Source organism: Daphnia magna, linkage group LG7 (genome assembly GCF_020631705.1).
Source record: "Daphnia magna isolate NIES linkage group LG7, ASM2063170v1.1, whole genome shotgun sequence".
Taxonomy (NCBI): Eukaryota; Metazoa; Arthropoda; class Branchiopoda; order Diplostraca; family Daphniidae; genus Daphnia; species Daphnia magna.
Window position 1 is genome coordinate 12,198,093 of NC_059188.1, and position 22,366 is coordinate 12,220,458.

At 40.3% G+C, this 22,366-nt stretch overlaps 4 protein-coding genes and 1 long non-coding RNA gene across 6 annotated transcripts; 4 read left to right on the forward strand and 1 right to left on the reverse strand.

The window, feature by feature from the left end:
• The first annotated feature begins 509 nt into the window (after positions 1-509).
• Positions 510-3,754, forward strand: LOC116926506 (protein fem-1 homolog A). 2 transcript variants are annotated; one of them, XM_032933430.2, is made up of 7 exons: positions 510-660; positions 735-845; positions 932-1,001; positions 1,176-1,579; positions 1,657-1,994; positions 2,064-2,392; positions 2,486-3,754. In XM_032933430.2, exons 4-7 carry the CDS (start codon positions 1,185-1,187, stop codon positions 3,356-3,358), a joined length of 1,935 nt encoding a protein of 644 aa, XP_032789321.1. In that variant the 5' UTR covers positions 510-660; positions 735-845; positions 932-1,001; positions 1,176-1,184; the 3' UTR covers positions 3,359-3,754. The 2 variants fall into 2 exon arrangements, with proteins under 2 accessions (XP_032789321.1, XP_045031847.1); XM_045175912.1 differs by having other exon boundaries at positions 533-668.
• On the reverse strand, positions 3,652-6,749 carry LOC116926509 (NADPH-dependent diflavin oxidoreductase 1). The gene is made up of 5 exons (XM_032933433.2): positions 6,119-6,749; positions 4,980-6,060; positions 4,551-4,715; positions 4,242-4,474; positions 3,652-4,051 (listed from the first exon to the last, which is right to left on the reverse strand). The coding sequence occupies exons 1-5, from the start codon at positions 6,211-6,213 to the stop codon at positions 3,805-3,807; spliced, it is 1,821 nt and encodes a 606-aa protein (XP_032789324.2). The 5' UTR covers positions 6,214-6,749; the 3' UTR covers positions 3,652-3,804.
• On the forward strand, positions 5,865-9,919 carry LOC123474078. Its single transcript, XR_006648716.1, has 3 exons — positions 5,865-6,004; positions 7,504-7,628; positions 8,881-9,919. It is a non-coding gene; the product is annotated as an uncharacterized LOC123474078 (long non-coding RNA).
• Positions 9,920-11,392: 1,473 nt separating this feature from the next.
• LOC116926511 (G protein-coupled receptor kinase 5) lies at positions 11,393-17,420 on the forward strand. The gene is made up of 12 exons (XM_032933434.2): positions 11,393-11,766; positions 11,851-12,044; positions 12,335-12,430; positions 12,897-13,021; positions 13,088-13,341; positions 13,432-13,636; positions 13,713-13,859; positions 13,991-14,165; positions 14,266-14,544; positions 14,662-14,873; positions 14,943-15,068; positions 15,163-17,420. Exons 2-12 carry the CDS (start codon positions 11,993-11,995, stop codon positions 15,190-15,192), a joined length of 1,701 nt encoding a protein of 566 aa, XP_032789325.1. The 5' UTR covers positions 11,393-11,766; positions 11,851-11,992; the 3' UTR covers positions 15,193-17,420.
• A 231-nt stretch (positions 17,421-17,651) lies between these two features.
• Positions 17,652-21,934, forward strand: LOC116926494 (beta-mannosidase). Its single transcript, XM_032933412.2, is given in 17 exon segments — positions 17,652-18,198; positions 18,266-18,418; positions 18,483-18,496; positions 18,499-18,542; positions 18,598-18,697; positions 18,761-18,909; positions 19,044-19,103; positions 19,161-19,434; positions 19,512-19,653; positions 19,716-19,912; positions 20,006-20,196; positions 20,252-20,442; positions 20,507-20,635; positions 20,698-21,003; positions 21,061-21,266; positions 21,336-21,530; positions 21,594-21,934. Coding segments are annotated over 17 exon segments (2,730 nt in total). The 5' UTR covers positions 17,652-18,071; the 3' UTR covers positions 21,846-21,934.
• Positions 21,935-22,366: the final 432 nt, after the last annotated feature.

The window sequence follows — 22,366 nt, forward strand, 5'->3', positions numbered from 1 at the left end:
GCATGAATGGTTTTCCAACTGACGCTCGCTTTAGAGCAAATTTGGCTCATTTCAAATATTACGATAGATCTAGAATATTTGTTTTTGGTCTACAATCAACCTGGCCCACTCAACTGCGATGAGCCGCCGATATCGAATAGGTAATTGTTTATTTTGAATAGCATATCCATTTTGCTGGATTATCCCAATTACTTAGACAAGCTTTTGGCTATAGATTCTATAAGGTTTTTTTTTGTCAAACCAAGCCAAAAAATATTATTTCCAAACGGTTAGACCAATACATTGCTCTGGCTATTGATCAATTAGTATTTCATCGATTTTCAAGATTATAATCAGTCGTTACCCTCCCAGCAGAAGACGTTCACATTTTGGCGCCTTTCTTCGTTAGATATCAATACATTGGAAACTTTTTAATCGAGTTCATAGTTTTTAAAATGTTTGGAGCCAAATGTAACACAACTTGATCTTTAGAAAGAACACAACTTTTTTCAGTTCTTTTTACATTCCGGCTCTTGGTGGGATTCTCTGTCGTGTTACAGAGCAGATTCAGCAAAATCGTCGATTGCTTAAAGTAAACGATCGATTTGCAGCCATAGCTGTTTACATCCTGGGAGCTATGAGAGGAAGAGAAGTACGATTTTCTCTTCAGTCTCGAGAAAAGTTAGTCAGTTAGTCAGACATCATTCTTGGTGTCTCTGTTTTCTCGAACGTTAATTTTTTCCCTTTAATTCTAGTCCACAACTGTGCCGTCGATGAGGGTTTCAAAGGGTTTTTCAAAGTTAAGAGTGTTTTGCCTGTATTTACCCTCTTCCACCATTTAGACCTTTATCGGATTTTTTTACGAGGTACACAGTTTTCTTTGTTTGAATTAACTTTCCATTTGCGAGACGAGTAAACTTGACGAATCCCTTTTTTCCTTGTGCTTTTCCAGGAGCTGACCCACTTTCTCCAATTAATTTCTGTCCTGGATTTTAAAAGAAGTTTCATTTTCATATTTTTGGGTATAAACATTTAAAATATTTGCAAGTCTTTCAACTTCAATATCATAGTAATGACCCAAGTTCAACTGTGAATGCTGCTTATTTCTTGTTCTCCAATTACATGGAGCATCCTGAACATTAGAACTCATAGAAAACTAAACACTGTTGATCATTCATCATCTTGTAATTTTATAGCGCTATTGCATGGCTATGTGGATTACTGGGAAAACTGATCACTCCACCCGAAGAGATGCCTTGTTCACTGATTTATACCAAGAGTGCAAGCTGGCTCCACCAGCAGCTCGTCTCTCCTATTCCCTCAGAGTGCGACTTGAAAGATTTCTCCAGCCTGAGAGACGAGAAATAGCATGCCGGATGAAAGAAGGCTGTGCTCCTCTCTTTATTGCTTGCAAGAAAGGCAATGTAGAAATTGTTGAATACCTCATCACCATTTGCGACGCGGACGTTGAACAGAGGGGAAAATACGAAGTACCAGATGATCGTTCAGTTCACAATGTTACCCCTCTTTGGTGTGCTGCGGTAGCGGGCAAACTGCCAGTTGTTAAATGCCTAGTGCAATATGGAGCCGATGTCGACAGGTTTGTTCAACCCCTAATGTAATCATTACGAAAAGAGCAGGTGAAATTCTCAATGTTTTCAATTTTTACCCCAACAGTATGTCAGACACGGGTTCGACGCCAGTTCGCAGTGCTTGTTTTATGACACATTTGGAAATTGTACAGTTCCTTGTCGAAAGTGGAGCCAATATTTTGCGAGCAAATTATAACGGTGGAACATGCCTCATCAACTCAGTCCAGAGCGTCCCATTGTGTGAATATCTTTTGCAACACGGCGCCGCTGTCAATGCTTTGGATATACAACAAAAAACGGCTCTCCATTATGCCATTCAAGAACATCGATTGGAAACCACTAAATTGCTGCTGCAGTACCAAGCCGACCCATATTTAAAAAGCCGTTACGGCGATGACGCGTTACAAACTTCCTGCTTGAAAGGTAAACGATTTATAGCTATGGAAATTACATTGAATAGACAGTAACTGTTATTTTAAAAAAAATCTTAAGGAGCGACCCAGATATTCGAATACCTCATCGCCAATGTCCCTTACAGTTTGGAGCGGATCGCTGACGCTTACGAGTTAATGGGTTCGACGTGCCTTGACGAACACCATGATTTGCAATTAGCTTTACAGTACTGGCGGAACGCTATCCAATTGCGCAACCGTGACGCTGCTTCTCCTATTATCAAAGGCATCTGTCCACCGGCCGAACATTTCAACAATGCCATCGAGTTTCAAACATTGGAAGAACTGGATAACCTCTCAACAGATCTAGATGCTATGCGTACCCAAAGTTTGTTGATATGCGAGAGGATTTTAGGTTCAACACACAAAGTAAATTTCTTTAAGTTAAAACAAATGTTTAGTTATGTAACGTATGCTTGATATCTAAGTGAGAATTTATTGTTTGCGCTGCCTATTTTCTAGGACGCGATATTCCGTTTCATGTATCGAGGAGCAGCATACGCCGATAGCCTGCGCTACCAGCAGTGCATTGACTTGTGGAAATACGCCCTACAATTGAGAGTGCTCAAGGATACGTTGCTCTATAACGAAACCTGTTTCGCTGCACGGGCTCTGGTGCGCATCTTCCTCGACCTCCACGAAAAACATGAACGCGGACTTCTGCGCGAACCCTTGCGCCCGACTGACGTCATGTCGGCCTTTACTCTAATAGTGGATAATATGGAGGCGTCGTTGGAATTGCTCTACGTTCGACCTGTTTTCCGCCGACATCAAGAAAATTTCGACCGTATCCTCAACTGCCTGAGCCATTTACTGTTTTTATTGACATCGATCGATTCGAATCGAACGGACAAGGCCAGACTAATTGAACTCGTTTGTCGAGTGGTACGGATAGACCCAAGAACCTCAAACGGAGAATCTCTGCTGCATCTTGCCGCCAATCGGGACAACACAATTAAAAGCAGCACTTATTTTGATGAGCCACAGGGTACCTTCTTTCCGTCTGTCAAGGTAGCTCAGCTTCTCATTGATTGCGGGGCCGATGTTTCGTCCCTAGATCAAAAGCGCAACACTCCTCTTCATACTGCTGCCAAAATCCAAAACTATCACTCGAGTCTAGTTGAATTATTGCTCCATCAGGGTGGTCATATTGACCAAATCAACGGTGATGGCGAGCGCCCTGCCAGCATGTTACTCAAGCTGCCCACATGCACTATTCACCCATTACAGTACATAAGTTTACGATGTTTGGCTGCCTCTGTCATAAAGAATCATGGCATCAGCTATCGAGGTGAAGTGCCAGTCTCTCTAGAACCGTTCATTGAAAAGCATTGAGCTTTTACTCTTTTTTTTGGGGGGTTAACAGAACGATTCAAATTAATGATGATCTTACCTAATGAACTGTTATACATTTTTGACTAGCCATAATCCCCCTCCCCATCCTTCATTTGTAAATAAGATGAAAAGAGGTAAAATTTTACTAGCAAAAGGCAGTTGAGACCGTCTACTACTCGATGGCGCATCGCGCCTTTTAAATGCTTTATTCTGTTGTAATTGTTTGAAATTTTCTTCTTCCTTCGCCTGATCCATTTTAGTGTTATTACGCAACAACTCAAAGATGAACATACTACGTCGAATCTCTTGTTTTATTGTTTGTTTCATTTGTGTCGTGTGCAAGCTGTAGATTGTGCGTTGTAGGAAAGAGACAAAAAACGCAACGGGAAAACTTTACATTTAATTATCTGATGGGAAGGAAAATGCAATCGCCCTCCACAAATTCATTACGACCATGTTTCCAGCTGTAAGCGTGATTGTTTGACCATTTCTGCAATGTAACTCTCCGCTTTATCCATAGTCCAGGAGTCATCATCATTGGCGCCATCCTCGTTCATCAAGGCCGTCCGAAGAGCTTGCGTCACCTGATCGGGCATTTGCTTGGCGTTTCCGGCTACAAAGACATAGGCTCGCTGATGGATCAACAGCCGATGCAGCAATAACCTTTGCTCTTTCATCCGGTGTTGAACGTATCTATAGCCACGCAATAGTTGAAACCAGAGTCAAAAACATTAAGAATTAAACAGACAGGCGATGACATTGGAGAATGTTGTGTGCACTCAGTTGCGACGGGGTGTCACCGGATGCTACGAGATATTTGTGTGCAGTCAAGTGATGACCAATTGTTAATATAATGGTCAAACCATCCGTTAAAAATACTTACATTTTGTCAGGCTGATCACGAGAGAAAGCGCAGGAAAGATGTAATCTTCCTTGTTTTTCAAGCGCTAGCCATTCGTCGGAGAAGAAGAAATCGTGAGTCCGATTCCGACAGCCGAAGAAAAGGTACAATTCCCGTTCAATATCAGCTGGATGCAAACTCAACCTTTGGTCATTGATGTAAGAACGGAAAGGTGAACAGCCCGTTCCAGGCCCTACCATTATCACTGGAATTGCCTGTAATAAAAAAAAAAGGAGAAAATCATATTTAGATAAAAGGTTTTTACGTCTTTTGTTTAAGTGGTTGCATTACGGGATCGGTCGGAAAGCGCAATGTCCCAGAACGAACCCACAGTGGTATTTGGACTCCAGGGTCTAGTCTGCTCAGCCACGTGGAACAGAGGCCTCGGCGAGGTTCCGATAACTTTGTCTTGTACTGGACTACGGCTACGAGGATTTGTAATTGTTTCGGGTTAGTCTGTTGGAACGAGGAAAAAAAAACATACCAAAATACCGCAAGTAAATATTGTTTTTTTGTGTGTGTGTTAGTCTATGGTTATGTTTCCAAGCCACGTGTTGAAATAGTTCTTTTAGATCGATATTCAAACAAGCTAGCGATAGATGGGGGTTGGTGTTGAAAACAGGAGAAATAAAATGACTTTACTCATCCCCATCTAGGGAAACAAAAAAGAAAACGCGCCATTTTTCAGCACGTGGCCGGGTACTACCATAGAGTCAGTACCTTGAAACTAGAAGCGATGGAAAATGCTCTGGGTTTGATGGCCGGAATGAGATCAAACAAGTATTCTACTGGAACTTGGGCAGCAGATTTATGGAAATCATAAAGGACTTCCAGCATTGTTCTCCGAGGTCGGTTGCAATAATTGAATAGATCTTGTTGGCCTTCGGATGAAACAAACTCTAATAATTTTTCGCGTTCCATTTCGTCAGTGCTGAAGCGAGCTAAAAGTTCAAAGAAAGACCGTCGAGGAATGGACTGAAAATCCCAATAACGACGAGCACAATCTTCGGTGGTGAAGCCAGTGGCAGGTAAAATCCAGTCGGGTGGCAATTTAGTTTCAACTTTGTTGGAGCCTAGAGACAAACGCTGGTGCCTGTTGAGCTGAGGGAATACTTGGAAGAACATGTCCATTTTTTCGTCCGAGTTTTGTGACTGGACCATTACAACGTCTCCAGGTGAATAACTTATACCAGATTCATTCAAATCAAACGTAATGAGCCGAACGTCCTGAAAATGTTCAGGAGAGGTGACTCGAAGGTTTTGAGATATGACAGCATGATATGGATTTTTGGCAGATATGGGAGGATGATGACTAGATGATTGAATGGCCATTGAATTGATAGAGTCAATTTGGAAAATTGAATATTTAGCAGGAGGTAGAAAGTCTGGAGTCAGCGGTTGAACACCCACAGGTAAAGGAAACATTTGTAAAGTTTTTTGCCAAAAATTTTCCAACCAAGGGTTAATTGCAGCATCTAACCCCATGTCGTGTTGGTCATCTCCCAATGCAGGATCGAGAATTGCTTTGGCTCCCAGCTGGAGAAGTCGTTTATGTAACTTCTTGGCAGCAAAGTTGAATTTCTGATAGGATGAATCACCCAGCCCTAGAACACCAAAGTGCATCTCTAATAAAGAACTCTGAGGCAAATCCTTCCTTAAGAGGAATCTCCAGAATTTCTTCATGTTGTCTGGTTCTTCCCCTTGCCCAGTAGTAGAGCAGACAAACACAACAAACGCTTGTTCAGGTAAGTGTTGAACTTCAAAATCATCCATTTCAATAACTCTGACTTCAAATTTAAATCTAAAACATTACGAAATTTATTGATCATTCATATAACGAAAGTACTTATCTTACATACCTAAGAGCTTCTCTGCCGATTCTTTCGGCGAGGTCCTGAGCAGTCCCTGTTTGACTTCCATAGAGTACAAGTAAATTTCTTTCTTTAACCATCATCCTCTGCCACTGGGAACTAAATATCGGAGAAACTTTGATAGCTAGCGGCAAAAAAGTTAGTTGTGCACGAGTAGATTGAACGCGCAGATGAGTTTATTGTCAAATAAAAAGGGGAATCAAAAGGGAAAGACATCGTCTGCATTCAAAACAAAACACGACGAAGCCATTTCTTACTGGATAGAAATACGGGGCTGAAATTCCATTTTTAATATTTGTCCTCGGTTTTCTTATTTCCCCTTGTTTATTGCCTCCTTGAGTCCCTTTATAGTGTGCACCAAACAGAACAGCAGTAAAGAAAACTGTACCCATTTTGTATGTGCTATTGACATCTTAAAAAAAAAATCGAAACTTTTCATAGATCTAGCGTAGTGCCAATATAGTCCAACGGCAAAATTACAACAAGGGTGAGCTACACTCCTTCCGCTCGACAACAGGCGGGTTCATGTTGCCATAGTTTTAATTGGAAATGATAGTCGATGCTAACCAAGATCAAACTTGGGTAACTCTCACCACCGAAAACAAAACCGCGAATGTCGTCGCCAGGCGGATATACTATTTAAGATACTCACAGTTTTCTCTTGTGTTATGTAGCCTGAAGCCACATACCCCGTACACGTTATTTGGGACGTTCGATGGCGTCGTCAAGCACTCAAAATAATGGTCTCTCATACCGGCGTATATATTTCGTCTACAATTTCTTTAATTTATTTTTCTCCTTTCTTCCATTATGTGCCAGCAGCCTTTGATGCCGAAGCAGCTGGCATATTGACGTCAGAATCCTAACATAATCCTAACATTCTATAGATAAATAGGTGGTGCTATGTTAGATAGTCTTTTCATGTGTGCAAATGCCAATTAGTGGAAATTCGCACGCATATGATCAATCTAATATTTGTAGCACGTCTTTGTCGTACACGAGAATTTTTAAAATTACATTGAAAGAACTTTAACGTGGTGAAATTCTTTCAAATTCCCTTAAAAAAAACTTAAAGAATAGCCAGGTTGCTGTCGTGATGATCGTTGTCTCTCTTGTCCGTATCCTATACGTGCAGAAAAACTCTTTGGATTCGTACGTCATTCGAGTGTATACAGTAGTTTGGTTCATTACACAGTTGAATGGAGTCTTGACGAATGTGTTTATCGTTAGAAGCGCTTTTGTGCCAAACACAAGCACGTACCAAATATATATATACGCAGCTAAAATTGAGCCTTAGAAAATACGTGCAGAGCTTATCGATTTTCATTTATTTTCTGTGTGTTTTAATCGACATATTTCTTTTTTATTTTCAGATATGGGTGTGGTCTCCTTAATTTTGTCTGCTACCCGTGTGACACATAGAGAAAGTTAATAGAACATCCCGTAATGGAGTCATTAGTATATGAAATCCCGCCAAACAACTAACGCAGGCCTACAAGTAAGTGATTGCACTTGTACATGAGGACTGTTATTTATATGCATACACTGCATACGGTTCGTGGCAGAATCCATTCTTTTAAATCCATAAAAGGAAGTCATGTACCTACCATGACGACCGCATGACACTGTGTGCAACGGAAAGGACAGAAACAACGTCACGCCAACAGCAATCAACAGTGTTGTCAAAATCAAATGAAAAATTGATTTAAATCAAAATCAAATCATTTCGCCAAAATTGCTAAAATCTAAATCTTAAATCAAATCAAATCATTTTCTAGAATTGATTTAAACGCTATTAAATCATAAATCAAATAAAAAGATTTAAATGCGATTTAAATCGATTTCAAAATCAAAATCAAAATCACTCAACATTTTTGCGAATATAACCATATGTTTGTTAGCAAAGCAATGGGAAATCTTCGTAATTTTCATTCAATAACTCGTAATTATTTTTGTATTTTTTTTTTTGCAATTGATTGATAGCAAGGGAAATTAGTGTAGGGTAGAATGGGTTAAAATGAAACACTTCGTGTATTTTGTCCCTCTGACTAAAGTACTGATTTAATTCAACAAAAAGTGTATAATTTTGTAGAAAATACATTCTTTAACAATTTTCAAAATTTTTGTCAGACGCCAAGAGCTAGATTTTGTTTCAATTAACTCCGCGTTTCAATTGGCCCCATGCTCTCACAAAATCAGTACAAAACTAAAAGTATCAGGCGCAATTCCCACAATGATCGTTATATTTTAGAAAGAATGATGGAGATTCTGTAATCTGTATTAAAGTTTATATTTTTCCAAAAAACGCTGATTTTGATTTTTAAAAACGATTTATTTTCGCATAAATCAAATCAAAAATCGCAAAATTTAAAAATGATTTAAATCAAAATCAAAATCATGAAAAAATGATTTAAATCGCGATTTAAATCATTTGTGATTTAAATCGCAATAGATTTTGACAACACTGGCAATCAATGGTGCCGTGTTCAATTATGTGCGGCTGTCCTTATACAAGAAATGTGAGCATCGGGAATAACTTTTCCTTTTTTTTTTTCCCCATCGATGCAATCGACTAAATAGAGGACGTGTCGATCACAAACGTTGAAAGTGGTTAAGCAAGTTTCTTTCTTTTCTTCACCGCATTGTCTCTATCTAATTTTTCGATTGACTTGCCTTCAAGCTCCTTATTTTTTCCACGTTCTAAAGACGTCCCTCTCTATTGGTTTTTGGCTCTTCCCTTTTTTTTTTAGCTGGCAACCGCCGAGCAGACATAAAATGCCTCCGCCTATATGGTGTATCAACTACTGCGATCTCGGGGAATCGAGAAACGATCGGGACAGCAAAAGAGAAGGAAGGGCAAAGTCTACACATAGATAGGTACAAAAGTGAGTTGGGCGCATGGTCGATGGTCCTGAAAATCGATAAGACTTGTCTGTATATGCTGTTCATTGCAGGTTTTGCCTCTCTCTCTCGGATGTGTGTCGATGTATATTTACTACAGCTATTTTATTACTCTATACTAGTATCGTGCGAAATAAAATGGATCCAAGGCCATAGCGGTTCTTGAATACTGTGTCGATCACGGCACACTTCTTCGTCAAGGTGAGCGAGCTTGGCCGATGAGGCGGACGCGCAGCAATCGACCGAGGAACGAAAATGACGCAAATGTGTTGGTGGGAAAAACAGCGGCGCTTTCAACAATAAGAAATAATTTATACACAAAAACAAACTAGTTTTTTTTTTAAATAGTTTTTTAAAATAATTGTCTTTTTTTCTTTTCTTACAAAAAAGCCGAAGGTGACTGTTCCAGTTATTCCAGTTGTACGAGCACGGATATACAAAATATTATGCAGATGAGGCACTTCGTGAAAGAAAACATACAATTTCGTAACCGAAGGATATTTACTCAAAAAGAAATTGGGCTTTGCTTCACCTGCCCCTGTTGTGTACGTTATGCTACACAGTGCTGTGTAGCACGCATTGAAATCAACGATTCGATCCAGCTGCCTGTCGACACACACACGGTAGGCGGGTTTGCTGATATAGTATGCTGGCGATGACGAAGAATTTTGGCAAGGAAACCCGTTTTTTTGGCACATCGCTCTTGTTATGTTTAGTTTTTACAAAAAAAGATTTCTTTGGCGGTCTCTTCGGCTGCTTTTTGTTGTGTTAATCTTTAAGAAGAAGAAACAAAACAATTGATGGTGGAACACGTTTAAGCGAAAACTTTCGCTTGTGTCGTTTGCATACACGTGTAAGGCTTGTATACAATAACACGATAAGACAATTCCTAATGGCCTACTGAATATTCATAGGAGCAAAAACAAAATCAATCAAACAGGTTAGCTTCTAAATTTATTTCAGTAATGGAAAAGTTACTTCTGCCGTCTAGCCCTGTCAATGTTGTAAATATTATTATTGGTTTTTCCGTATGTTTGGCTGTCATTTTGAATTTGTTATGTGGGTAAGTAGTATATGTATATATATATACACCTGGGGACGTGAGACGGCACTGATTAATGGCTAGCAAGGCGCGTGACCAGCAAGCCGCAATTCCTGAAGAGGAGCTTCTGCTTACCGATGAGTCTACTCTCCAGATACGTAGATATAAATATACGAGTAGTGGTAGTTCCATCAAGTCGTTCTACTTCATCACGTTCGGGCCCCTCAAAAAAATTGACGACCAAATGGTCCAGTTTGGAACATTTGAAAGAAAGAAAAAAAAAAAGCTTCAACTTCTTTAGCTCTGTGCTTCGCTCAGCAGACTCTGGGGGCAACCATCGGAACGACAATATCGATCGTTCGCCTACATAATTCGTTTGGCATTTTTTCTCTCTTCCCCATAAATAGATAAATGGAGGTTGGAAATTTGTTATTTTCGTGTTGGAGAGGTAGGTTCATTTTTTTCATTATCACGTCCTCGCTTTATTTGTAATACAAGAAATGGTAAACACACACGCACTTCAAACACAAAAAACCAATCTTTTCATGGTAAATAAATATAAAACGCCTAGTCGATGTTTTAACGAAGCGAAAAAGAGTTCTAAAATGACGGCGTCATCTCGCCACAGTTCATTTTCCTCCGTTTCTTCTTTGGCGGCTGTAGAGAGCCGATTTGCCTTCAAATTATGGAAAAAACTAAACTTTCCCTTTTTTTTCTTTCTTTAAATTGTCTTGAATGTGTTTAGTTGTTGTTCTACCCATGTCAGCGTGCTATGGTTGTCGTAAAAGAAAAAGGGTTGAAATAACAGAAAGAGCCATCGTGGGTCGGACCATGGTAGCCATTCTCTGTTGTTATTAGTATTATTACTCTGTTGTTGTTGTTATTATTTTTAAAGAAAGAACATATATTAATAGTCGTGGTGGGAAGGCAACGACATCAGACATGCAGGAACACGTTAAACTAAAATCTTATTTCCTTTTGTATTTAGTCTGCTGCTAGAATGGCAACAGTGTTTGAGTTACTTTTTCTCACGTTATCAAGTTTCTTTCAAATTAAAAAAAATATATATGTATAAAATAAAATAAAAAATACAAAAGAAACTTTCGGGTTTCTTTTTCTGCTTTTGGTTCGGAACATTTTGGGAGTGTTGGCGTTTATAGTGGCCCAGTCTCTCCCGATTCCTCCCCTTTTTTGTTCGAGTCCCCATCCTCCCACCTCACTTCTCTTCAACTTCAATGTAGAAACCCCACCCACTGGCATATTCACGGCAAAGCGAGGTGGCAGCACCTCCGTATTCTTCCTTTCTCTCATTTTTTTCTCGCCACAGGGCGACATTCCAGAACCCGGACTTGGACAGTTTGTTTGTGCTGTGTGTGCTGCTGCTGCTGCTCCGATAGCGAGAGCTGAGAGAGGGTGTGTGGGGTATGTGTGTGTGTGTATATGAACTGTGCTGTATGTATATGTGCAATACGTTTTAAAGTGGAGTATAGACATCCATAACCGACTACAGCATGTCACATCTGACAACGTCCATCATGACACAGTGAATGCAAGAAACACAACTTCTTGATCATCACCTCTCTCTCTCTCGTTTGCGTTTGTTTCGGGCTCCGATAGCTTGATACTTTGCCATCACAGCCGATGCTAGCCGACTCACTGTGTGTGTTTGAGTGCGTGTGTCACTTTGGCTCAGGTTTCTGTCCTCAATTTGGCTGTTTAAGACACCAGTTCTTTTGGCTTAATTGCTCTTGTGGTTTTGTTATGCCTTCATTCACAGGTTCCCCAGCACAGTGTTGTTGCCAAGTGGAAAACTTACCTGGAGACTCTGTCTGAACCAAAGAGTCAGGGGATCGGTGTGCAGAGAGACGTAGGGTCAGTTTGAAGACCCAAAGCATCGTAAAGCAGGCAAACTGGAACTCATGGAGCTTGAAAACATTGTCGCCAACACCGTTTACCTTAAGGCGAGGGAAGGTAAAGAAAATCTAAAAAGATTGCGATACCTTATTGTCCATTCAGGATTTGCCACATTGTTTTGTACATCCCCCTTAGTATTCTTTCTCTGGATTTTTTGTGTGACCCTTCCCCTTTTTTCTCTCTCATATGATTGTTCATTATAAATGGTGGCATATTGCCAGCATGTCTGAAAAACAGGCATTTTTTCATGCTGGCTGGCGTCAAATCAATACCAGCATGCCACAAACACTTCACACATGCACAATCTGCAGAACGACATTGTAACATATTTCTTTTTTGTGCCCCAGGTGGTGGTGACAGCAACAAAGGCAAAAGCAAGAAATGGAAAAGGATTCTTCAATTTCCACACATTTCAGTCTGCATAGACTTGAAGGAAAAACTAGGTAAAACAAATTACCAGCTATACTCACGTATTCTAGTCATCAGCAAATTACAAGTTTAGGTGCCTGTTAGTATTCCAAGTTTTTGTGGATTACATACCAAGTATTATTTATGTTTCTGAAGTTGCCCTGACATAAAAATGTCATTGGTAGATGAATGGGATGGTCTATGTTTCATTTCTTTGGCTGCTTATCTCGGTATTACAACGCCCAGCTGCTCTTGGATGTAGTTGTAGAGCTGATATTGTGCCCTTAGATTTGGGTGTGTAAGTCGGGTTGGAAAATGGCTTCATATCCGGACTACCATGTAGTGGAAATGGCTCACGAATTTTGACCACGACTCTTGAGGGAATTGGAATGCCTATTTAGAGACTTCTATTAATGGGTTCTCTCTCCCATCCAGTCACGACAAAGATGGTGCCATTATTTTTCTTTTGATTACCATCTTTTTCTATCGTTGGCCAAACAGATGTACGTTATTGCTTCATCATCGACCAACAGCCAATCGGACGGTTACTGTTCCGACGCTTTTGCGAAGTCAGCCAAAAGTATCAACGTTACAATAATTTTCTAGACGTAATGGACAAATACGAGGTTTGTCAACTGCAAAAATTACACCGACTGAAACACTAACTTGATCCGTTTAAAATAAAATTCAAGTTAGAGGACATAAAACGAGAGGATAGCGCACAAGAGATCTACAGGCGATTCTTAGCTCCAGGAGCCGAAGAATCTGTCGAGATCATTAACGACGACATCATCAGCCAATGTAAAGAAAGATTGCACGAAGGAAGCAAGGACCTGTTTGCTGCATGCACTGCTGTCGTTCGCGGTTATTTGGCCGGTGAGCCTTTCAAGGATTTCGAAAACTCGATGTACTTTCACCGTTACCTGCAGTGGAAATGGCTCGAAAGGTATCACACATGCCCCAATGACACAACTTTGTTTTTTGTTTTAACAGTTCTTTTTTTGTTGTTTTTCTCTTGCTCAACGTTTTTCCATAGCCAACCGGTAACGTACAAAACTTTCCGAATGTATCGTGTGTTGGGCAAAGGAGGATTTGGCGAGGTGTGCGCCTGCCAGGTGCGGGCCACCGGCAAAATGTACGCGTGCAAGAAACTCGAAAAGAAAAGGATAAAGAAACGCAAAGGGGAAGCTATGGTCCTTATTGAAAAACAGATCCTTCAGCGAATCAACTCACGTTTTGTCGTACGTCGACTGTTTTGTTTGAAACCCTCCTTCTCCCATTCTATTTTTGCAACGATTTTTTTGTTGTTGCTTTTAGGTAAGTTTGGCATACGCCTACGAAACCAAGGATGCTCTTTGTTTGGTGCTGACCATTATGAACGGTGGCGACCTCAAATTCCACATTTACAACATGGGCGGCGAGCCGGGCTTCGAAATAGAGCGAGCACGATTTTACTCTGCAGAGGTTTAGATCATTTTTGTTGTTGTTGTTGTTGTGTTCCCATCGTCCGCTATCGATTTCTTTCCTGTGGGGTTTATATGTCGAAGACTTTGTTAATTGGATTTTTTGTTGTTTTGTTTTCGCGTCTTGATTAGATATTATGCGGTCTGGAGCATCTGCACACGCAAGGGATCGTCTATCGAGACTGCAAGCCTGAGAACATTTTACTAGACGATCACGGTCACGTACGAATATCCGATTTAGGTCTCGCCGTAGATATACCCGAGGGGGAAATGGTCCGAGGCCGAGTAGGCACCGTCGGCTACATGGGTCAGTTTTTGTTTTTTTAACTTAATTGTTATCCATGTTTTTCCCGACCGAGTTCAATCAGCATATAATTTTTTTCTATTTTTAAATCAATATTTTATAGCTCCTGAAGTGATTGACAATGAAAAGTACACCTTCAGTCCGGATTTCTTCAGTTTCGGCTGTCTCATTTACGAAATGATTGAAGGCCAAGCTCCGTTTCGAGCACGCAAAGAGAAAGTCAAACGAGAAGAGGTGGACCGACGGGTCCGCGAGTCCACCGAGTCCTACTCGTCCAAGTTCACTGAAGAGGCCAAGTCCATTTGCCAGCAGCTGTTGAAAAAGCAGCCCAAAGACCGGCTGGGTTGCTCGCATGGACGCTACGGAGCCACCCAAGTCAAATGTATGTGCATAAATCATTTTCAAAAATTTTTTGCACCAACATTCTTTTTGTTATCTAACTCACGTCGTTCGCTTGTTCTGGTTTTTTATGATGAATTGTGAATTCTCAACGCAAAAGCGCACGAATATTTTCGGAGTACCAACTGGCGCCGATTAGATGCCGGCATATGCGAACCTCCTTTCATTCCGGATCCGCACGCTGTTTACGCCAAAGATGTTTTAGACATTGAACAATTTTCGACGGTGAAAGGCGTCAGTCTCGATTCAACAGATGATTCTTTCTACACCAAGTTCAACACGGGATCTGTTTCCATCCCGTGGCAGACTGAGGTAACGTCTCTGATTAATTTTTAAAATTAATTTTTCTTGTTTTAAATTTTTCAAGTGTTTTATTTGAAGATGATTGAGACGGAGTGTTACAAAGAACTCAATGTTTTCGGTCCTGATGAAACTCGCACTCCCGATTTGATCCTTGATCAGCCACCAGCTCCGGAAAACCGCAGCTGCTTCCCGTTCCGTCGAAGGGTAAGGTTTTGTTTTATATTATCTTGGCCAAGTGATCAACTTCCTGTGGGATTTTCTCATAATTTTCTTTTCCGTTTTTTTTTTTTCTTTACAGAAAAAGCAGCCCGGCTATCGCACGAAATGAGAAATCAACTTAGGATATTATTTGCAGGGTTATTTTTTTTCTCCGGTTGTTTGCATCGGATTGGTGGCGGCTGTTAACCGTCTGGATGCAACCCTCTGATGGATCGCTTCAACTGCCACAATGAAGAGAGAGAGAGGTCACGCAATGCAACCGACTTCTACTACCCTGTATGTATGTAGCATAAAATTTCGTTGCCCTTCTTTTTTCCAAACTCACCACCAATCTAACCCATCGTGTCTAACATACTCTCTCTTGTCGCCGTCCCCGAAATATTAGGACGTTCCCAATTTGGTTTTGCTAAAAAAAAAATTAAAGGGACATTTCCTTGAATTTTTTTTGGCCCCCCCTCTTTTAATCGACTGGATTTCTTTTGATTGTCCTGATGGATCGTTCAGATCAAGGAAGAGTGAGAGCTTTTTCTGGCATTTATCTTAAACTTTTAAATGATGTCTTTTAGAAGATGTCATTTAAAAAGAAAGATCGTATAGGAAATTTCAGTTAGGAACAGAATTTTGACAATTTTTCACACACCTCATTGTGTTTTGCTCAGTAAGGTCTTTGACCTTTTTATTTCATTTCTTTTTTCCCCATTTTCTTCTGACTGGCCAACAATTGCGCAAAACATTTTCCCCTCCTGGCTGTCCCCCCACTTCCCTCATTCTGAAGTACAAACTGTCGGTGCATCGTGAAATGTCCGTTTTGTGTGTACACTTAACTATTGTATGCGTATCGAAGGCGGTCGTGGGCCAGCACACGTCAGGGTTCTTTTTTCCCTCTTCTCTCCCTTTTTTTTCTTCTCGTTATTGCCATCCCGTATTTGTTTTCTCGTCTCGTTCTAAAATATCGTAGTTTTTTAGGCTCCCCGACCAGACGGTTTAGCTTTGACAGATTCCTTTTCGCTTACGAGACAAGAATAATAATGAAACTCCCTTTCAAAAAAATTTCAAAAAAGACAAAACGCACCTATTACGTATTACGTACACATCGTGTGCACAATTGCTGACTGCTGCTGCTGCTTTTATTTAATAACTCTCAATTCCATTTTCGTTTGATTTTATTTTTATCGTGAAAGATGATCAATAGTAGGAAAAAGAACATTACTCTCTGTTCTCCCCAATTATTATTATTATTATTAATTACAATGGGATATTTCAAAAGTGACGTTGATTTATACAACGCATGTGTACGGACTTCCGGTCTCTCTGTCGTCTTACGTGACGATCCCGCCCCCCTCCCTCTCTGAAAAGAAAAATGAGAACCAAACAAAAAAAAAAGAAACACATAAATAATATTCGATATGTTCGAGTCATTTTTTTGTCGATGCGTTTTAAAAAGAGAAGAGAAACAAAACAGAAAAGAGTGACTGTGCTTTTTTCTGAAAAGAAAAAAAAACATGTATTTTAAAATTTTTTGGTTGTACGTGTGCGCCCACACTCCAAATATTGCGTGTATGTATGTGTGCATATGTTTGGTTAGTTTATTCTTCTTTGCCTAATTCCTTCCCTCCCCCCCCATTTAAGACCCTTACACACAATTCAAATGTTTGATGCCATTTCTGAAATGAGAAAATGTGCAGACGTGGGGGGATACGAGGGCCACTCCCAAATTTCTGTGTTTTTCTCGTGAAAAATTCTTTAGATTTTTTTGTTCTTTCCCTTTTTTTGGTGCAGTAATAATTTATTATCGTGAGGATGATTAACGATCAATCACAGATGGCGCTGGGGATGATTCTAATTGCATTGGGGGATTGTATGTAATTCTTTTTATTTTCCCGTAATTCTTGACACGTGATGAAAGATGGTGTCTGTTGTGTTTATTATCTTTCCATTCTTTTCTCTAGTTGCGTCGCTTTTGCAACAATGTAAAGATACCAATTACCCTTCTTCTTTTTCCCTTCTTGTGACCAGGTTTTTTTCTCTCTTGTATTACCCATTCACAAGTCCTTTTTTTCTCTCTTTTTGTGGGTTGTAATATTTTATCTAATATTTAATTTTTTGTGTCTCGATCAAACTCTTTTTTTTTTTATCTCTAACATTTATTCTCTCTCTCTCGTCCACCCGTCATCTTTCTGTTATATTACATTAAATGCTCGTTCTTCTAACGATAATAATTTTTTTCTGAAATTCTTGTTTGTATGCCTGCCCCCCCTTATTTTTGTTTTTCGTGTATCATCTTTGTACTGTGTACATGATTTTGGGAAAGAATCAATGAGAGATGATGAAGTCAAACGGGGGCGAGTTTTTAAGTTATCGATTAGCGGAAGAAACAGCCAGCACACATACAATAATCTCGAGCTTGTATTCCCGTCCTTCTTTGACTATAACTACGACTGGCGAGGGGAGGAGCTTCATTCCGGTTATCGATCCATGAGCTTTCCGAGTACGACAACTAAATAACCCAAAACTCTGGCTCTCGAATTCGCTAAAAGCCCACGAAGAGATAAATTCCGAACGCTGGTCGGATAAAAAGCGAAAAGCTTTGTGTCGTCTTATTTGTGTGTATACTCAAGGTTATGCTACTACAAACCGCCCTTCCGCAGACAGACCCACTTCGACGTAATCCAGAAATGGGCAAAATAGAGTGGCGATGCTTGTCTTCTCAAAAGTGCGTCAAAGAGACGACGATGCTGCGCACATTGGATCAACATCTTTACACGCTAGCATCACGTGATACGTCGGCTTCAATTCTCTACACCGACACTTTATCTAATAACAGCGAGTGTACCAAGTTTGGGAACGGGTTTTTTTGTTATGCCGATATATCGACATGAGATAAGTAAAACCAACAAACAACTGATGATATCAAAAAAGTATAAATTATTATTTTGTAGATCAGTTGCTGAATAATCAACCTGAAGAACGAGAAGAACGTCTCTGTGAATGGGAGCTTTAAAAATGCAACAATTCCTTTTACCTCTTGTTTTGCTTTCGTTTACTGCAGCATTTGAACTGATTGACCTGTCAACTGCTAATGGTTTCATTTGGAATGCTGCCCTGCCTAATAAAAGTACGTAATTTGATTAATCATTTCAAACAGCCTAAAAAAGAGAGAACCTTTTATTTTTTTTCTCTAGGCATACAAGTTTCCGGAACTGTTCCAGGAAGCATCTATACTGACCTGGAAAAGGGGGGCAAATTCACTGGGGGTCCGTTGCTGTTTCGTTTCAACGATTTAGACTACCGTTGGGTCTCCTATGAAGACTGGGATTATTATCTTTCTTTCGAAGGTTTTAAACTCATTTTCCTAATGCATGGATGAAAAACGAATTTTTTTATTTGTTTTAATCACAGTTCCGGCAACTGTTGACTACAACTGTTGACGTATTCGGCTGTTGACCTTGTGTTCTACGGGTAAATTAAAAATTTTCCTTAACAAATTGCTGATCTAATTCCTCTATTCAATCAGTGTCGATACAGTGGCAGATATTGAATTGAACGAATTACCGCTTGGTACTACTAACAACATGTTTGTTCGTTACAAGTACGACGTCAAAAATATCCTCAAGGTATACGCCAATGATATGTGTTATTAGAGATCCTATCAAATGATTAACTTTACCTATTATTAGACTGACGGGTCCAACGAGCTTGTTGTACGTTTCAAGTCGCCCGTTAAGTACGCCAAAGATCGATACGACGAACAAGCACTCGACTACCCCGTTTTACCGACATGCCTTGATCCAGCCTATCAAGGGGAGTGCCACGCTAACCACATCAGGTTTCCTTTTTGTCCCTTTAGTTTTATATTATTAAATCCCGGCCTTCCTTAATGTATATGCCCGTGTTCCTATAGAACTGACAAAATAGCTACAAATAGACTTATCAGTTATTTAATTATTATTATTCCATCAGGAAGATGCAATCGTCTTTCAGCTGGGATTGGGGGCCAGCATTTCCCACTGTCGGATTATGGTATCATTTTTTTTGGAAACTATGTAATAGCAGACGAATTCAATTTATTTTTCAAAGGCATGAAGTCAAGATTGAAGCTTACAACAGCGTTTCCATTCGTGACTTTTGGGTCGGATTCGAACGAGATGAGACGCTACAACAATGGAAAGTTGACATGAAAATTCACTGCGAGACGCCTGATTCTGGTATCGACCACAGTGGAACTTTCACAGTTACCATCACTGACGGCGACCAAGTCATCCATACTTTTGTGCAAGAAACTGTTTTAAATGGAAACGTCGACAGGGAAGTTACCTCGCCTCTCTTCACTTTTAATGTTCCCTTCGCGCAGGTAACGTTTTCTTTCGAGGTTGCAAACTTTCCACTATATGCATTGATGTGACTAACTTTTTTGCATCCTGTATGTAGATTCAACAATGGATGCCCAACGGTTGGGGCCAGCAGAAACTTTATGATGTTAAACTTGAATTCCAAGAAGGCACCGAAACTGTGACACTGCAGGATCGAATCGGCTTCCGAACTGTTGAATTGATCGAAGATGATCTGACAGGTATTTACGATTTTAAGAGGTGACTAAACATTCATGGATTACTCGAAAAATAATGTATGTAGTCGGCAGGAGTTATTATTTCCGCGTCAATGGTGAGCCCGTCTTCCTGAAAGGCTCCAACTGGATCCCGTCAGCTGTTCTTCCTGAGTTGATTACGGAGCAATATTTACGAGAACTGTTGACAGCATCTAAGGCAGCACACATGAATGCCATGAGGATCTGGGGTGGTGGTATTTATGAATTCACCGAATTTTACAGGGTAAAAATTAGAGACGTATACAGCAGGCTGTGTTGATTATTATCAGCATATTAACTTTTCACGGTGATGCTAACAATCCTCCTCTGCAAATAGATTGCAGACGAATTAGGTATTCTTATCTGGCATGACATGATGTACGCCTGTTCCATGTATCCGGCAAATGATCCGTTTCTGGAAATTGTTTCGACTGAAATTCGCCAGCAAATTAGACGCATATCACGACATCCTTCTGTACTCATTTGGGCTGGAAATAATGAAAATGAAGCTGCACTTCGACAGAACTGGTGATACAACCAACTGTCTAATTACTTTTGCAAAATTAATAAATTATATTTTTAGGTATGGAACAGCGGACAATTTCGAAACATACAAAGCTGATTACATTAAGCTATACGTCGACACAATCAAGACGATTGTTAACGAAGAAGATCCTTCCCGTCCGTTCACCGTTTCTTCCCCATCTAATGGCAAACGTAGCGAAGAAGAAGGCTACGTCTCTCAAAATCCAGGAATGGAAGAATACGGCGATGGTATATTTTGTTATTTATTTGTTTAAAACTGATTTCATTCACCCTAATTTTTTTAAACTTCCAGTCCATTATTACAATTATTTTGGGAATATGTGGAATTGGGAAACATATCTCAAGCCTCGGATGGCCACTGAATACGGTTTCCAGGCATTGCCTTCTGTACATGCGTGGACGACAGCCGCTAATCCGATTGGTATACTAGTTTCAACTTCCCTGACGATAAATCTTGTAAACTTGGATTAATTTGACTTGTAGGGCAAGACGATGATTGGCATTATGACGGACGGCTTTTGTTCACTAGGCAACATCACCCAGGCGGTAACGATGAACTAGTTTTGCAAGTAGAAGGACAACTTGGAAAGGCCAGAGTAACTACGCCTGAGCAACAGTTCCTCGACATGATCTATCTGACGCAGATGCATCAAGCGGAAGCTATCAAGATAGAATCGGAACATTATAGAAGATTGCAATACTTGGATTTTGACGGACTTGGACATTGCATGGGCTCACTGTATTGGCAACTGCAAGACATTTGGCAAGGACCTTCTTGGGCGTCTATCGGTACTAACCTGTTTTTACGATATTAAACTTAATATAAAATTTTTTTTTAAATTGTAGAATATGATGGACGTTGGAAACCCCTACATCATTTCGCCACAAAATTCTTTGCTCCACTGTCTTTCATGCTGTGGATCCGAGATGGAAATGTCGCTGTTTATCCGCACGACTATCGTAATGGAGCCGATATGGTTCCCGGCATTCTTCTTATTAAACTCCAATCTTGGTCGCAAATCAATCCAGTCGTCATCGAAAGGCTTCCTAATGTAATGTGATTAAAATGAAAGCAATCATGAAGGTGAAGAAATCGAACAAGTTGTCTGATTGGATTCTAGGTGAACGGAAATTCATCATTGGAGTGGCAAAAACCGCTGGATTCTTGGCTGTCCGATAATGGATGTTCAAGACAAACATGTTTCCTAACAGCCACTTACGAAGACCCTGAAACTGGCCGTCAATTAGCGCCCGATAGTTACCTCTACCCAAGTAATTTCACCGCCATCACTAATTTGGTTAAAGCCAATGTTCAAGTATGACTTCACTTATCTTTACATTATCTTTTTCTAATTTCTTTGCGTTTACGACGTTTAAAGGTGACAAGCGTAGGCGAGGTTTACGAAAGCGAGTCATCTTGGGTAATTGACGTGCAGTTATCGACCGACTATCCTGCTGCTTTTGTCTGGCTTGATACCATTACAGATCGCAAAGGTCGATTCTCTGACAATGGATTCCTAATGCCTACGGCCACCAAAACTGTTTCTTTCCTGTCACCGGAACCTATTACGGACTCAACAGCCTTCCTTGAAGACCTTAAAGTTGCCCATCTCGCTGAAATCATCCGTTAAAAAAAGAAAATTCGTTTCAGTTGATTTTTCTTCAGTTTAAGGCTCTTTAGGTCAACTCGGGTTTCTGAATAAATCGAGGGGAAATTGAGCATTAAGGTTGTTTTTTTTTTCCTCGTGGATGTAAACTTTTTTGCAGCGAGGATTTGGCCACGTCGTTTAGTTTTGGTTCTCCAAGTATTAAGTGAATGCGTTGGGTGATGGAGTGGGTAGTTGCAACTACGTAGAGGAACGTGGAAATAGCCTACACTAGCGTGTTTGTACCTGATTGATCGACGATCCGGAATCCTTTTATCCCAGTTGGTGGTTGTAAGGACTTTGCACGCTTGATCGTAAATCTTAGATACATGGCGTCAAGGAAAAAGACTTCGCAACGTGGGAGAGGATAGTCACGTTATCGTGATGACTGGGATATAGTGCGTCGCATTCTCGCCGTAGAAATGACACGTACATGCGTCCAATCCATCGGGGGCGTGTTGGTCGCATTGGCTGATTTATTTTCGTACTTTATCGATTGGGTCAAT